General features: G+C 35.0%; 2 protein-coding genes and 1 pseudogene across 2 annotated transcripts in view; 2 read left to right on the top strand and 1 right to left on the bottom strand.

The window, feature by feature from the left end:
• LOC126714942 (WAT1-related protein At5g40230-like) overlaps nucleotides 1–16,846 on the bottom strand; it is a 91,257-nt gene that overhangs the window by 21,490 nt on the left and 52,921 nt on the right. The gene's annotated exons all lie outside the window — the stretch shown is intronic.
• On the top strand, nucleotides 1,672–4,020 carry LOC126703056 (uncharacterized; annotated as a pseudogene).
• On the top strand, nucleotides 6,943–7,425 carry LOC126703045 (G-type lectin S-receptor-like serine/threonine-protein kinase SD2-5). Its single transcript, XM_050401954.1, has one exon. The coding sequence runs from the start codon at nucleotides 6,943–6,945 to the stop codon at nucleotides 7,423–7,425; it is 483 nt and encodes a 160-aa protein (XP_050257911.1).

Here is a 16,846-nt window from a genome sequence, read left to right as displayed (position 1 = left end):
ATCCTCAGATTAAATAAAAAAAAAAAAAAAAAATTATCTGTTCTACTTTCAAGCAAAAAAAAAAAAAAAAAAAAACCCAAAAAAATTGAACTAAAATCTGAAAAAAAAAAATTCACAGAGAAGCCCACGGTGAGCCCAGTAGCTCGCTCACGGCAAGCCCAGTAGCTCGCTCACGGCAAGCCCACGCATTCTCAACCGTGAAAAAAAAAAAAAAAATTACAGAAAATCCAACCATCACGTCTCAACCGTGAAAAAAAAAAAAATACTACAGAAAATCCAACCATCACGTCGCTGGCAGAGAAATCAAATCGGTGGTAGATACCACAATGCCCGATACTGCCTATACAGAGCAAATCAAGCTCAACAGCAAACCAAACTCAACACTCAACAACAAACCAAACACAGAGAGAAACACAACGAACACAGAGAGACAGAGGTTTTTATCTAAAAAAAAAAAAAAATCCCAAATACACAAATAAAAACCAAACCCCAGCAAACCCACGGTCACGTCGCCGCGACGCCGCAGCTCGCTCGTCGTCGCCGTCGTCGCTCGTCCCTCATCGCAGATCGGAGATCGGCCTCTGCTCCGGTGCTCCCTTCGGCCCTCCCTCAAGGGTATTTCTCTCTTTTTCTCTCTTTTTCTCTCTCTCTTTATCTCACTGTCACTAAAATGAAAAATGGAACGAAATCTTTGTAGATCGTCGACGCCAGACGGTAGATCGGTCATCACTCATCGCCGTCGGAGATCTGCCGTTGACTAGTTGCTTCCTCCACTCCGGCTCCGGCTCCAGCAGTCCGGCCCTCCCTCAAGGTTTTTCTCTCTGACTCTCTCTCTCTCTCTCTCAGTCTCTCTCTATCTCACCGAATGCTTTAGAGTTTAGACTGTTTATGAATCCTGTTCTGCCTAGCCCTTTTATTCTTTTAGCTTTAATATCATCTCACATTCTCACTCATTCTTTTTATTTTTTTGGCTGAATACATCTCAATCATTCATTGGTTGATTTTTTTTTTTTTTTTTTTCCTGTTTGTCTTTATCTTATCCGGTTATTCCTCATTGTTGGTCAATGGTCAATGTGTTAGTTTTTAGTGTAAACCAACATTATTAAATAATAATTAATATTTATTCAAAAGTTAGTAATTAAATTATTAGCTATTATTTATTGCAAATTTTTAAGAATTGTTTAATTATTTATTGCTATATTTTAGGAATTGTAACAAAGGATATGTTATGCTAAAATTAATGACAAATAAATTAAAACTATATTGCGTAATTACCAACTAGGATTAAAGCATTATAATTAATGACAAATAAATTAAAACAATATAGTTTATTGTTATGCTAAACAACAATAATTAAAGTTATATAATTAAATTAACCAATACATTATAAAAGATAAATTAATTAAATTATTTGAGGGGTTATTATTAATTAAAGTTGTATTAAAAATGGGTTGACTGTTTAAATTATAGTAAAAATTTTGTTTTTTCCTTGAGTATGAATAATATTCATATAACTAAGCAAAAATTTCTAATTAAAATTTTATTTTTTAAAATTCTTTTCAGGTTAATTGAGTCATATTCTTAAAGTTAAAAGAATTATGAGCAAACAAAAAACAATTGATGCATTCTTTAAGAAAAAAGATGTTAGTAATTCAGAAATTAGGACACCTGTGGCTGTAGAAACAAATGTTAATACTTCGATGCCTGATGAACACACCTCCAAATGTCCAAAACTTCAATCTGAAGAGATAGATCGTGATCCAGGAACACGTAAACAAATATGTGAATTTCCTATCAACAAACAAGATGAAATTCGATGAGCTTATCTCATAGAAGGTCCATACCAACCTGAAAATATAGTCTTTCCATACAATGATGATACTCATCGTCGTCGATTTCAACCTTCATGGTTTGTTTCACATAAGGATTGGTTGGAATACTCACCTACAACGGATGCATTATATTGTTTTCCTTGCTACCTTTTTAGTAAGAAACCAATAGGTCGTCCCGGATCAGATGTGTTCATTTCAACAGGTTTTAATAATTGGAAAAAGGTGAAAGATGGAATGAATTGTCCTTTAATTCGTCATGAAGGGAAAGAACCAAACTCTCCACATAAAAATGCTGTGAAATGTTGTGAGGATTTACAGAATTATTCACGACATATTGACAAGCTAATTGAGAAACAAACGTCAAAAGAATTAGAGAATAATCGGTTGCGGCTCAAAACCTCAATAGAGTGTGCTCGATGGCTAGCATTCCAAGCTTGTGCTTTTAGAGGTCATGATGAAAGCCTTGATTCAAAAAATAGAGGCAATTTTATTGAATTGATAAAATTGACATCAACTTTTAATGACAAAGTAGCTAGTGTTGTCTTGGAAAATGCTCTTGGAAATGCTAAATATACATCACCCACAATTCAAAAGGAGATTTTGCATATTCTTGCTAATAATGTGCGAAATGCTATTCGTGAAGAAATTGGAGATGCAAAATTCTGTATTCTTGTTGATGAAGCTCGGGATGAGTCGAAGAGAGAGCAAATGGCCATCATTTTTGAGATTTGTTGATAAAGAAGGTTTTATTAAAGAGCGTTTTTTTTATGTTGTGCATGTTAGAGACACTACTGCATTGACTTTAAAGAATGAGATATGTGCTGTCCTTTCTCGTTATAACCTCCACATTGAAAATATTCGAGGTCAAGGATATGATGGGGCTAGTAACATGCGTGGTGAATGGAATGGATTACAAGCTCTTTTTCTTAAAGATTGTCCATATGCTTATTATGTACATTGTATGGCTCATAGGTTGCAATTAGCTCTAGTTACAGCATCTAGAGAAGTAAAAGATGTTCATCAATTCTTTGATCATTTGGTCAATATTATCAATATTGTTGTTGGTTCTAGTAAGCATAGTGATGAATTGCAACATGCTCAAGCAGAACAAGTTGAGAATATGATTGCTTCTAATGAAATTGAGACTGGAAGAGGTGCAAATCAGATTGGTACTTTACAACGAGCTGGAGATACTAGGTGGGGATCTCATTTTCAATCTATTTGTAGTTTGATTAAAATGTTTGATGCTACTTGCAAAGTTATCAACACTATTTTTGAGGAAGGAGCTAATTATAAACAACGCGGTGATGCTGAGGGAGCTTATCAGGTATTAACATCATTTGAATTTATTTTAATCTTGCATTTGATGAAAGAGACAATGGGAATTACTAATGTTCTTTGTCAAGCTTTGCAACAACAATCTCAAGACCTTTTAAATGCCATGCATTTAGTTTCAACTACAAAATCACTTATTCAAAAGTTGAGAGATGATGGATGGGAGCCTTTACTTGCTAGTGTTATATCATTTTGTGAGCAACATGAAATTGATATTCCTGATATGAATGCTCGTTACACTAAAGGTCGAGGTAGATATCGTCGTCAAGATGACGATTTAACAATGGAACATCATTTTAGAATTGGCATATTTACAGTTGCAATAGACTTTCAATTGCAAGAATTGAAAAGTAGATTTTGTGAGCTAACAACGGAACTTGTCATTTTTAGTTCAGCTTTAAATCCCAAGGATGCTTTTAGATTATTCAAGATTGTTGATATATGCAATTTGGTTAAGAAATATTATCCTCAAGATTTCACTGAACATGAACAAGAACTTTTGGAGTCTCAATTGCGACATTATGAGCTTGATGTGATAAAACATCCAGATTTTCAGAATATGAGTACAATTTCCGAGCTATGTAGGGGATTAAAAATTTCAGGAAAGTCTCAAATATATTTTTTGATTGATAGACTTATTCGTCTTGTGTTGACCCTTCCAGTTTCTACAGCAACTACAGAACGAGCTTTCTCAGCTATGAAGTTGTTAAAAACAAGACTTCGCAATAGAATGGAGGATGAGTTTTTGGCAGATAATATGATAATTTATATAGAGAAGGAAATTGCAGGGAATTTCACTATAGAGATGATAATGGATGAATTTTATTCCATGAAAAATCGTCGTCAGGCATGATTTGATTCGGTTGATGACCCGACCTGACCCGAATAATGGGAGATTTACTGAGGCTTAGTCCATGGAGCGGAGGCTTGGGCCGACAAAAATTTTTTGGCCCGTTTTGTAACCCATTGTGAATCCTGTGCGCAGGATATAAAAGCTGTTTTTTTTGGTGATTGGGGTTTTGTCTTGTTGTTGTTTTTGAGAAAGAAAAACACTGTAGCCACACATTGTAATTTTCTTTGATAATAGTGAAATCCCTGCAACTCTGTGGACATAGGCAAATTGCCGAACCACGTAAATACTGTCTTGTGCGTGTGATTGTTTTACTTTTGGCGTTTTGTTTTTTCTATTTTTTTGTTTCTCACAGGTTTGAAATTTCGGTCGAATTCCCAACATGTTCAAGTATATAATAATATATAAAAGTTGATAATTTTGTATCCAATAGACTTAAAAATTATATTTGGTATATCTCTGTTACAACCCGGCCCCCCCCAAGCATGTATTCCTGGCTACGCCCCTAGATCCTCCGATGAAGTTTACGGTGCTTGTGGTTGTGGCTTCTACTGTGAACAAACGTCGTGCAACACTCATCTCTTTGCCATTTTCTCTCTTTCTTACCAATCTGACAAAATTTCGAAATCTGATAGTCCAAAAGTATTGTGGTCTGCTAACCCAAGCATTAATGCAACGACTTTGCAGCTTACTTCAAAAAAAGGTTTGGTGTTAAAAGATGCTAATGGAATTAAAGTGTGGTCAACAAACATTGACAGCAAATCTGTGACTGGCCTAAATCCGAGAGGACAGACAACTTGAATGTTGGAAGATCTGTAGTTCTAAATATATAATATAAAAAATCAGTAAGAAATTTTTTTTTAAGAGCAAGTATTTTTCATTGGTTTATCAAAAACTGTGTACAGTCTAGAGAATCAAATTAAGAGACAGACCGTTGAAAGATTATGAAGGCCAAGGGAAGAAGAACAAGAGTGGATAAGGCATAGTAACTCAACCCTTTCAAACTTTCTTCTTTGAACAAGATGTTTAAGACCACCTTTGTCCACTCTACTGCAACCATGGCTGAAAATGGCAGAACATCCTTGTAACAACTGTTCTATGCCATCTCTCTCTCTCTCTCTCTCTCTCTCTCTCTCTCTCTCTCTCTCTCTCTCTCTCTCTCTCACTGATTTCTATTATATCTATGCAGCATTATTGGTTTTGCTTTTGGTCTATAGAGGAAAAAGGATCTATCAACGAATAGAGAAATATATATATATATATATATATTAATAGAACAAAAATATATATGATCAAAATTGATTAGTCTATTGAGAATTCCTAACCCATCCCAGAATCTTGGGACTATATAGTATATATATTAAAACCATTCATTCATATTAATATCTCTCAGTAATGCCATCATTGCTTTTGCTTGTGGAAAAAGTCAGATGGTGACACATATTGACTGGTTGGTGGGAATCATCAAGTTCAGTTTGTTTTGTTTTCCCCTGGTGGTAAATCAATAAAACTGAAACCACTAAGAATTTTGATATTTCTGCTTTTGCAAAATATTGCTTTTTTCTCATTAAACTTTGTACAGTGGGATCATTTAGAGATTATCCACCCTTGGAAATGCAGATCTGCAAATAATGAAAATGTAAAAGCAATGTGTTTATATATGACAGTAGAGACTGATAAGAATTCTGTAGGGTGTTTTTTTTTTTTTTTTTCCTAAATGAATTTTGTAGATTTTGGGGTTTGTTATATAGAGTTCGGGTGTATATAGTGAGTAGCTAGTTCATATGATTTCTCAGGTTGTAGCTGTTGGAAAAGATAGTGTCCGGCCTCATGTACTTGTGTTGTAGATGTATTCACCTTTGATTTTTCAGTGTATTCTGAATTTCTTTTTTGAAATAAAAACCTTTCAATTCAAGCCATGTGTAATTATTTCTGAGCGAGGCCAAAAAACTCAATTTCAATCATGCTTAATTCTCAAACCATGATACTGTAGTACATGGACTGCTACCTAAGCCTAAACATTACTTGGTGCTGGATTGGTGAAAATAGTCAACAGAACTGGTGGTTCATGATGGTTCATTTGTATTCAGTTACAACTTACAAGGTGTTTCGGATGCATGCATCCTCATATTCACGTGAGGGTGGGCCCCTGCATCCGAAACACCTTATACAGTTATATCACCTCATTCCTTGATTACTCCCTTGTCTTGTGAAGCTTCCAAAAATCACATTCTTTTAGAACTCCAGAACATCATATACTTTCCTTTTACTCAAAACCCCCCAAGTTTAAATCCAGATCACCAACATATGAATTTAGATAGTTGTAAACAGGCTTGCTTAAAAAATTGTTCATGCAAAGCTGCTTTTTATAATTCGAGCAAAAGCTTAGGGAATTGCTATTTACTATCCCAATTTTTTTCACTCATGGCCATCGATCAAGATTATATTGACTTTAAAGTATACATTAAGGTCCAAAAGGTCTCGAGTCCAAATCCTCGTAGACAACAAACAAGCCAAAAAAAATAAGCAAACAATAGTGGGATCTAGCCTTGGATCTTTGATTGTTATGCTTCTTTTAATTGGAATCTTTGCTTTACTATTTTGGAAGAAGGAAAATGCAGATGAAGTTGAGGAGTATTATTTGGATCATGTACTAGGGATGTCCACAAGATATGCTTATGATGATTTGCAAGCAATAACAAAAATTTCAATAAGGGGCTCGGTGGGGGAGGATTTGGCACTATTTTTGAAGGGACTCTACCTTATAGCACAAAAGTTGCAATGAAATGTCTTGATGGTTTTAGTAAAATAAAGAAATCGTTTTTGGTAGAGGTAGAGACAATTGGCAGCATCCATCATATCAATTTGGTGAGACTATTTGGATTTTGTACTGAGAAATATCATAAGCTTCTTGTTTATGCGTACATGTCTAATAGGTCTTTAGATAGATGGGTATTTCACAAAAATCCTAAAATGTTGCTTGATTGGCAACATAGAAAGAAGATTGTTCTTGACATTGCAAGGGGACTAACTTATTTACATGAGGACTGCAAACAGAAGATAGTTTACTTAGATATAAAACCACATATCCTCTTAGATGAGAATTTTAATGCCAAAGTCTCTGATTTTGAGTTGTCTAAACTAGTTGATCATGACAAGAGCCAAGCTGTGACAACCATGAGAAGGACTCCTGGCTATATGGTTCCAGAATGGTTGAGTTCAGTGATTACAGAAAAAGTAGATGTCTATAGCTTCGGTGTTATGCTCTTGGAGATTTTGTGTGGGAGGAGAAATTCAGATCACTCTCAGCCAAAAGAAGTAATGCATCTACTTGATCTTTTCAGAAAGAATATTGAGAATGATCAGTTGTTGGATTTGGTTGATAACTATAGTGAAGATATGCAATGACATGGAGTTGAAGTTGTGAATATGATCGATGAGGGTTGCAGCATGGTGTTTGCAAAATGATATTAGAAAGTGGCCTTCCATGTCCATGGTGGTTAAGGTCCTAGAGGGTGTTGTGGATGTTGAATCTGATCTAGATTATTTCTTCTGAAGTCCATCTTTACCAAACATGAGAGGTGGAGTTGGAAACTAGGAAGTACATATCATTGCTGCTACTCCATTATCGCCTTCGGTTTTATCAGGACCACGGTGACTTTTCACTATACTATCTTTATTGCTTATTTAATGAGGTAATTTTTGCTTAGTTTTAATAAATTCTATCATCCAATAACTAATATTAGTAGTGCGAATTTCTTGGGGTTTGAATCTTGGTCATTCCTGTGGCCATTTATTGGTAGTAGTGGATGGCTCTGCTGATACTAATATGCGTTTCTTTATTTAATATTGTTGTTGTCATGTGGGTGACACTAAAATTTCAATGCAAGTTGTAGACTATTTGTCGTATTGTTGCATTTCTACCTAAAGACCGATGCATAATAAATAGTATTGTTTTAGTAAGTTTGTACAAATGTTGCAGTCCTACTGAGATATTATTCATAATTTTATATATCTTCTATCTAGTTCAAACTGTCCTGGTTTAAGTCACTTGAGAATGATTGATTGGCATGTGGGAATAAGTTTTGGTTTTGTTTTTGTTATTGTAATTGGTTAACAGATTGATTGTAGGAATAAGCTATAAATTTTAAATTGTAAATTCTAATCCATAATTAGGAAAATGTCATTTCAAAGTTATAGCTTCAAACTGGCGCTTTATGCCCTAGTTTATGAAATTTGACCAATATGGATGAAAAAAAAAAGAGAAAAAAAAAGAGGAAAAAAGAAGAAGAAGAAAAGAGATGAATCATGACTCAAGGGAAGGAATTTGATTACTAGGCAAAACGCCAAAGGATAAACTATAATCTTGAAATTTGTAATTATTTCGGTTTATTAACCTTCAATATTAGAAGTAGGTTCCAAATACTATCGCACACTTTGGTGCGATAGTCACTCCATAAGTATAAATGCTTGTGGAGTGCAAGGGTCGGGGTTCAAGTCTCTAGGAGAGAGTTTTACACACATATACACTTAGATTATGTTAGAGTAGAATTTCAATTTTATATATATATAAAAAAAAAAAGTAAGTTCCAATTAACTCAATTAAAAAAAATTTTATTATTAAATTAAATATTTGGGGTTCAAATCCTGCTTATACCAAAAATTTATTAGTATTTTAGCTCGATGATAAAGAGCAATTATAAGGGAGTGGATGCCATAGATTAAAATTCTATCACATCATGCCAAAAAAAAAAAAATCAATAGTATAATATATCATAGATATTTAAGCCTAATCCTATGATCATGTGCTTTCTCTCATGTACCATGCCTAAATTGTACAATATTTTAAGTAGAGTAATTTTATAACCACATAAAAAGTCATGACTTTTGCCATAATTATCTTATGTAGGATTGTGATTGACTATTTGTTACTTTCATATGAACCCATCTTTTTTTCTCCACCATTCAGAGCCTATTACACAGACAATTGTGGCAATTTTTTTTTTTTTAGTCCTACGTAAAAAAAAAAATGTTGCCACAATTTTTTTTTTTTTTTTTTTTTTTTTTTTGTAATGTAGTCCTACAATTTTTCGTTTTAGGTATGCAGCATTAGCCTTTTTAATCTTGCCATTCCAAATATGGTGGGAGTAGTGTGACGCCACGTGCCAAAAGCAAAAATTACTCATTGTTGATGGTATCTTAGTAGTGGGCTTTTAATATTTTAGTAGCTCTCAGATTAAGTGTATGTGTATGGATATTATTATCTAAACAAAAAAAAAAAAAAAAAAAAAAAAAAAGGAAAAGTGTATGGATATTATTATAAAACTTTCTTGTATCTTTTGCACCATGTGTTTTGCAAGAGTGGGGTCTTTTGGGTGGATGACTCCAAGCTATGAACGTTGTCAGCAGCCATGACTTTGTCCTTGGCTTACCCCCATATTACTGTATAAAATCCAAAATCAGTTACAATAGATCCAGTAAAACTGCAAAGAGGAAAAAGTTTAGCATGCTTATTGTTCAGTTAACATATTTTAAGAACATGAACATTATTGGCATGACAACTACAATAGCAGTGCCTAAGGTTTTAATATCTTTATATTTGAAGACGAATGAGCTATATTAAAATTTGAAATTTTGTTACGTCTACAACATTTTCACAATACTTTCATAACAAAATATAGGTCATAAGTTATTATTGGTTCTAATTTGAACAACTTAATACTTATAATTTGTTGTGGACCTAGCATTTCTCTTAAAATCTACCTGCCAAGATGAGGTATTTTACCAAGGAATATTATTGCCATGACAACTGTATTGAATTTCATACAAGCTCCGAAGGTTCATTAGTGGAGAAATGTAAACACACTGAGAGAGAGATAGAGCAATACAAAACTTGTGAAAAAATGAATTCATTTTAATAAGCTTATCATACTCTATTCTTTATATAGTGAGAATAGAGTATCCAACTAACTATCCAATACTAAATGTACACATGTAATGAACCTGTAACTAACTCATTAACCTATACACTATAAACGACAATCGTTTCATGACTAATTATGCTATGCTATTGTAGTTTACTTCTATATATACAAAACTACAAGTAACATATACAAACACTGTACAATCTACACTGATATATACAATCTATACAACCACTCAATACTCCCCCTCAAGATGAACCATAAATGTTGATTATGTTCATCTTGGATAAAAGGAAGTAGAATTGCTTGTATCCAAATGCCTTCGTGAAGTAGTCAGCAATCTGGTGTCTAGTAGGAACATGAAATGTCTTATTCACTCCATCTTGAAACTTACTTCAAATAAAGTGGCAGTCAACCTCTATGTGCTTTGTACGCTCATGGAATACTAGATTTGCAGCAATGTACAAGGCTGCCTTGTTATCACAGTACAGAGAGGCTGGCTGATTGTTATCTAAACCAAAGGTTTTAAGCAAGGCCAACAACCAAATAACTTCACTTGTGACAGTAGCCATTGCTCGATACTCTGATTCTGCAGATGATTTGGACACCACTTGCTGCTTTTTGCATTTCCAGGATATGAGGGAATCACCTAGGAAGACATAGAAGCCTGAAACTGATCTTCTGGTATCTGGATAAGCTGCCCAGTCAGCATCACAATAAGCTTTTAGTCTCAATTCAGAACTTGATGAGAGAAATAAGCCCTGTCCTGGTGCCTTCTTAAGATACTTAAGTACCTTATATGCTGCTTGTAGATGTGGAATTTTAGGGGAACTTATAAACTGACTCAGTTTATGCACTGAGTAGTAGATATCCGGCCTGGTCAGAGTCAAATAAATCAGTTTGCCTATAATTCTTCTATATAAAGATGGATCTGGAACATCTTCTCCCATTGAGCTTCTAAACTTAGCTGATTGATCCATGGGCACATCAGCAGGCTTGCTAGTAGACCTGTATCAGAAAGTAGTTCTAAAATGAATTTCCTTTGACACAAGCTGATGCCTTTTTCAGTCCTTGCAACCTCAAGGCCCAAGAAATATTTCAAGGTACCAAGATCTTTGAGCTTGAACTTGTCATCTAGAAAAACCTTGAAAGTATTGACTGCCTCCACATTATTGCTAGCTATTAGAATGTCATCTACATAGACTAGCAAGATGAGAATTGAACCCTTACTGACCTTAGTGAAGACAAAATAGTCTGACTTAGATTGGAGAAAACCATGATCAAGGAGAGTGGATGAGAGCTTGGCAAACCACTGCCTGCTTGCCTGCTTCAAGCCATAAAGTGACTTAGTGAGTTTGCACACCTCCCCCTTGCTACCAAATCCAAGAGGAGGAACCATATACACCTCCTCATTCAACTCCCCAGACAAAAAAGCATTATTTACATCTAATTGAGACAAATGCCAACCATGCACAGCAGCCACAGCCAAGAGAGTTCTAACTGTTACAAACTTCATCACAGGAGGGAAGGTTTCATAATAATCAATTCCCTCAGTTTGAGTAAAGCCTTTAGCAACCAGTCTAGCCTTGTACCTCTCTATGGAGCCATCAGCTTTAAGCTTAATTTTGTATACTCACTTGCACCCAATAGGCACTTTACCAGGAGGCAGTTTGGTCTTGACCCAAGTTTTATTAACCTAAAGAGCATAAATCTCAGCCTTTATGGCAACTTGCCACAAGGGATCAAGTAAAGCTGCAGCATATGAAGTGGGTTCTTTGGCAATGGACAAGGCAACAAAAAAGGCTCTATGGGCATTAGATAATTTAGAATAAGAGAGTAGAGGAAAGTGTATAGAGAATACCTGGACTATCAATGGAATCATAGGAAGGTATGAGTGAAGCTGAAACCAAATTGCAGTGGTGATTAAGAATGGTAGTGGAAGCTAAATTGCAATGATAATCATGAAGATATTTGAGAGGTTTATGAGACCTAGTGGACCTTCTAACAACAGGTAAATCAAGTAAGGGAGCAGCAAGATTAGAGAAATCAGGTGGAGCAGTAGGAACAAGTGGAGAAGTGTCTAAGTCAGGATGAACAAGGTCTGGAAATTCATCAAGAGGTACAATAGTGTCAACAGGAGTGAAAGGAAGAGAAAATTCAGCAGAAATAGAAGGGATGGATTCTGGAAGTGAAGTTTGAGATGGAAACATATTGTGAGAAATGGAAGAAGAGCTAGGAATAGATTTAGGCAGCCAATGTTTAAAAGGAAAAATAGATTCTTTGAAGATGACATCTCTAGAAAGAAAAACATTTTTATTGGACAAATCATACAACTTATACCCTTTGGTTCCAAAAGGATATCCAAGAAAGATGCATGCCTTTGCTCTAGGAGCAAACTTGGATCTGTTCCTAGTTAAAGTAGAGGCATAACATAGGCAACCAAAGGATTTAAGATGCTGGTATGATGGAGGATGACCCAAAAGTTTTTGATAAGGAGTAAGATTACCTAGAAGAGGACTAGGAAGTCTGTTGATAAGATATGTGGCTGTAAGAACTCAATCCCCCCAGAATTTTAAAGGTAAATTTGCATGAAATCTTAAGGCCCTAGCAACATTCAACAAATGCTAATGTATTCTTTCAACAATAGCATTTTGTTGTGGTGTTTCAACACAAGACAGCTAATGTAAAATACCATTGGAAGCATAAAATGAAGAAAGAGCAAACTCAGGACCATTGTCACTCCTAATCACCTTAATGGACACCTTGAATTGGTTAAGGATCATTTGAAAAAAGGTTTGAATCAAGGAAGAAGCTTCAGATTTAAGTTTCATTAAATAAACCCAAGTACATCTACTATGATCATCAACCAAAGTAAGAAAATATCTTGAGCCATTCAATGAAGGAGCAGAATAAGGTCCACAAATATCAGCATGGATCAAATCAAAACAAGATAAAGAAACACTTATAGATTTAGGAAAAGGCAATTTGTGTTGCTTAGCTAAAGGGCAGACAAAACAATCAAAGGAATTGTTATTATTGCAAGAAGTTAGATCAGGTACAATATGTTTCAACAAAGCTAGTCTTTATGAAGATGGGTGACCCAATCTATAATTCCACAATCTAACAACAGCACTTGAAGTATCAACAGAATGAGAAGAGTCAAGATTACAGACATTGACACTTTTATTACAAAGAAAGGAGGGTAATCTGGATAAAATCTCTGAAACAGAATGTGGTAAGGTGAATGAATCAGTGTACTGCAAGGTATATAGTCCTCCATGTCTCTTACCAACCCAATCATCTTCCAATGCAATAAGTCTTGAAGAAATCAATAATGAGAAAGGAAAATACAACAGCAAGAAGGGTTTTGGGCCAGCTTATTGATAGAAATAAGATTGAAAGAAAAACTAGGAATACAAAGGACATGTTCTAAAGTTAAAGTTGCTGAAACTTTAACAGTTCCAATATGAGCCACCTTAACCATATCAACATTAGGAAGTCTAACTGAAATCTGAACGGAAGAAGTAATAGAAGTGAAGAAATGAATAGAATGTACCATGTGGTCTGTTGCACCACTATCAAGAATCCAATCATATGAACTGATATGAGAGGTATTGACACTAGAAGAAAAGACTGAATGTTCAAAAGAATGGGAAAAACAAATACCTGATACGGTTTGGGCTTGAACATCCAATAAAGGCTGAGTAATGATGGTGGCAGCTTGGTGAGCATTGTCCAAACATGTCTCTGGCGGTGCTTGAGTGCCAAAGTGACATTGAGAATTCAACAATCCAATCAATTGCTAATATTGAACCTTGGTGAGTGTGACAGGTTCACTAGCATGATCTTCAGCAGCAATGACATTGTTTGCAAAAGGAGGTTGACCACCCTTGTTCTTGAACTTATACCCAGGTGGATATCCATGCAGCTTGTAACACTTATCAACTACATGCCCCATGGCTCCACAGTGAGTACATTGTGGTCTACCATTCTTGGACTTAGTAAAATTCTTGGTGTTACCAGATTTGGACCCAAAAGCTGCTAAAGTTGCTGATTCATCAACCAAGACTTTCTTCCCAGCGCCCACTTTTCTCTGCTTCTCATCTTGAAGCAAAAGAGAGAACACTTTGCTCAAGGAAGGCATAGGTTCCATAAGGAGAATTTGGCCTCTAACAGCTACATATGTCTCATTCAGCCCCATCAGAAAAGACATAGTACAATCCTCAACTTCATGATAATTGGAAAATTCATCCCAAAGTCCCTTGAATTTTACGTAGTATGCATTAATGGTAAAGTCTTCTTGTGTCAAAGAACTAATCTCTTTTCTTAAGTCAAAAATTTAGGTCCATTTCCTTGGCCAAATCTGTATTGTAAGTCAAGCCATACATCTCTGGCAATCTTGAAGTAGACTATACTTGATTGTAAATCTTTAGAAATAGAATTAAACAACCAGGCTAGGACAGTACTGTTGCATTTACACCAAGCTCTGTAATATGGGTGATCAACAGATTGAGGCTTAGGGATAGAACCATCAATGAAACCCAATTTGGTTTTGGCATCCAAAGAGATGAGAATGGCCCTACTCCAGGTGTTATAGTTTTCTTCAGTGAGAGGTTGAATCACCAAAGAAACACCTGGGTTATCTCCACTAGATAAGAAATAGGGACTGGATGTGTTTTCCCAAGGCTGGACAGTGGGAGTAGTAGCACTAGAGGTACTCTCAGTCATACTTAGTGCAATATTATCAAAGAAAATGATGAAGATTCAAAGTCCCAAGCAAAAGAAAATCAAGAATTAATTTTCTTGAGAATCCTTCAAGAAACAAGAAATGGATTCTATAGGGTGATGTAAAGGTAAATCAAGTCAAGATGCAACTCACAATCTTGATGAAATTACAACAGAAAGTTGTAGATTGGGAATGAAACAACCCTAAAATCGAAGAAGAAAAAAAAAATTGAAACCCTAAGATTGGAGATTTCAATTTCAATTATGAATCGAAGAATCAAGATCAAGATTTCAACACATTAAAGAAATCAAGACCTAGAAGATGATGATCTTAATGCAAGAATCAACAGAAACACAATGAGGTAAATTTCTAGTTGATCTAAAAGAAGCATTAAGAAATCAAGAAAGAACATAATTGAACTAGGAAGAATCAGAGAATACCAGACTGGAATGATCTCTAAACTAGTTCATGCTCTGATACCATATTGAATTTCATACAAGCTTCGAAGGTTCATCAATGGAGAAATGTAAACACACTGAGAGAGAGATAGAGCAATATGAAACTTGTGAAAAAATGAATTCATTTTAATAAGCTTATCATACTCTGTTCTTTAGATAGTGAGAACAGAGTATCCAACTAACTATCCAATACTAAATGTACATGTGTAATGAACCTGTAACTAACTCATTAACCTATACACTATAAACGACAATCGTTTCATGACTAATTATGCTATGCTGTTGTAGTTTACTTCTATATATACAAAACTACAAGTAACAGATACAAACACTATACAATCTACACTGATATATACAATCTATACAACCACTCAATAAACTGCAATGGTGAGAGTTGTCAGCCACACAGTAAGCAGAGGGAGTGAGGGACTTGGGTCGGAGTGGGGGAGATGATCAAATGAGAAAATAGGATTGCAGATTTTGTTTTGTTTGAATAATGAAATTTTTAGTCCATGAATACACCCAATTTCACTTTCTTTTCTTTTTTTTGACAAATTGAATTTCACATTCAACTATTACGTTAAGTTATTGTGATTGGTGTATAATATGTTAGTATATATAGATTAATAGTTAAGTTGTGGTTGGTGTATAATATGTTGCTTGATTGGCAACATAGAAAGAAGATTGTCCTTGAAATTGCAAGGGGGCTAACTTATTTGCATGAGGATTGCAAGCAGAAGATAGTTCACTTACATATAAAACCACATAAGATCCTCTTAGATGAGAATTTTAATGCAAAAGTCTTTGATTTTGGGTTGTCTAAATTAGTTGACCATGACCAAAGCCAAGTTGTGACAACCATGAGAGGAACTCCTGACTATATGGCTCCAGAATGATTGAGTTCAGTGATTACAGAAAAAGTAGATATATATAGTTTTGGAGTAGTGCTCCTGGAGATTTTGTGTGGAAGGAGAAATTTGGATTGCTCTCAGCTAGAGGAAAAAATGCATCTACTTGATCTTTTCAGGAAAAATATTGAGGAAGATTGATTGTTGGATTTGGTTGATAAGTACAGTGAAGATATGCAATTACATGGAGCTAAAGTTGTGAATATGATGAGGATTGCAGCATGGTGTTTACAAAATGATTTCACAAGGAGGTCTTCCATGTCCATGATTGTGAAGGTTTGAGAAGGTGTGAATGTTGAATCTAGCCTAGATTAATTATTTCTTCTCAAATCCATATTCACCAAACATGAGGGCTGGTGTTGAAAACCAGGATGAGTATATTCTTGCTGTTACTCTATTATTGCCTTCAGTTCTATCAGGACCATGGTGACTTTTCACTATACCATCTTTATTGCTTGGCTAATGGGGTAATTTGCATTGTTTTAATAAATTTTATCACCCAATAACTAATATTAGTAGTTTGATTTTTATGGGGGATTGAATCTTGGTCATTTCTGTGGCCATTTATTGGTATTAGTATGTGGTTCCGCTGATACTAATATGTGTTTCTTTATCTAATATTGTTGTTGTTGTCTTGTAGGCTGTAGGTGACAATAAAATTTCAATTTGAGCTTGGATATTTAACATTTGTACTTGCTTAAGTGAATGTGTATGGATATTCTTATAAAAATTTCTTGTATCTTTGCATTATGTGTTTTGCAAGAGTGGGGTCTTTTGGGTGATCACAGTCCAAAATCCGAAATCAATTAAAAT

The sequence above is a fragment of the Quercus robur genome, chromosome 2 (genome assembly GCF_932294415.1).
Source record: "Quercus robur chromosome 2, dhQueRobu3.1, whole genome shotgun sequence".
Lineage (NCBI taxonomy): Eukaryota > Viridiplantae > Streptophyta > Magnoliopsida > Fagales > Fagaceae > Quercus > Quercus robur.
Note: the sequence above shows the minus strand (reverse complement) of the source record. Positions and strands in the feature narration are given on the sequence as shown.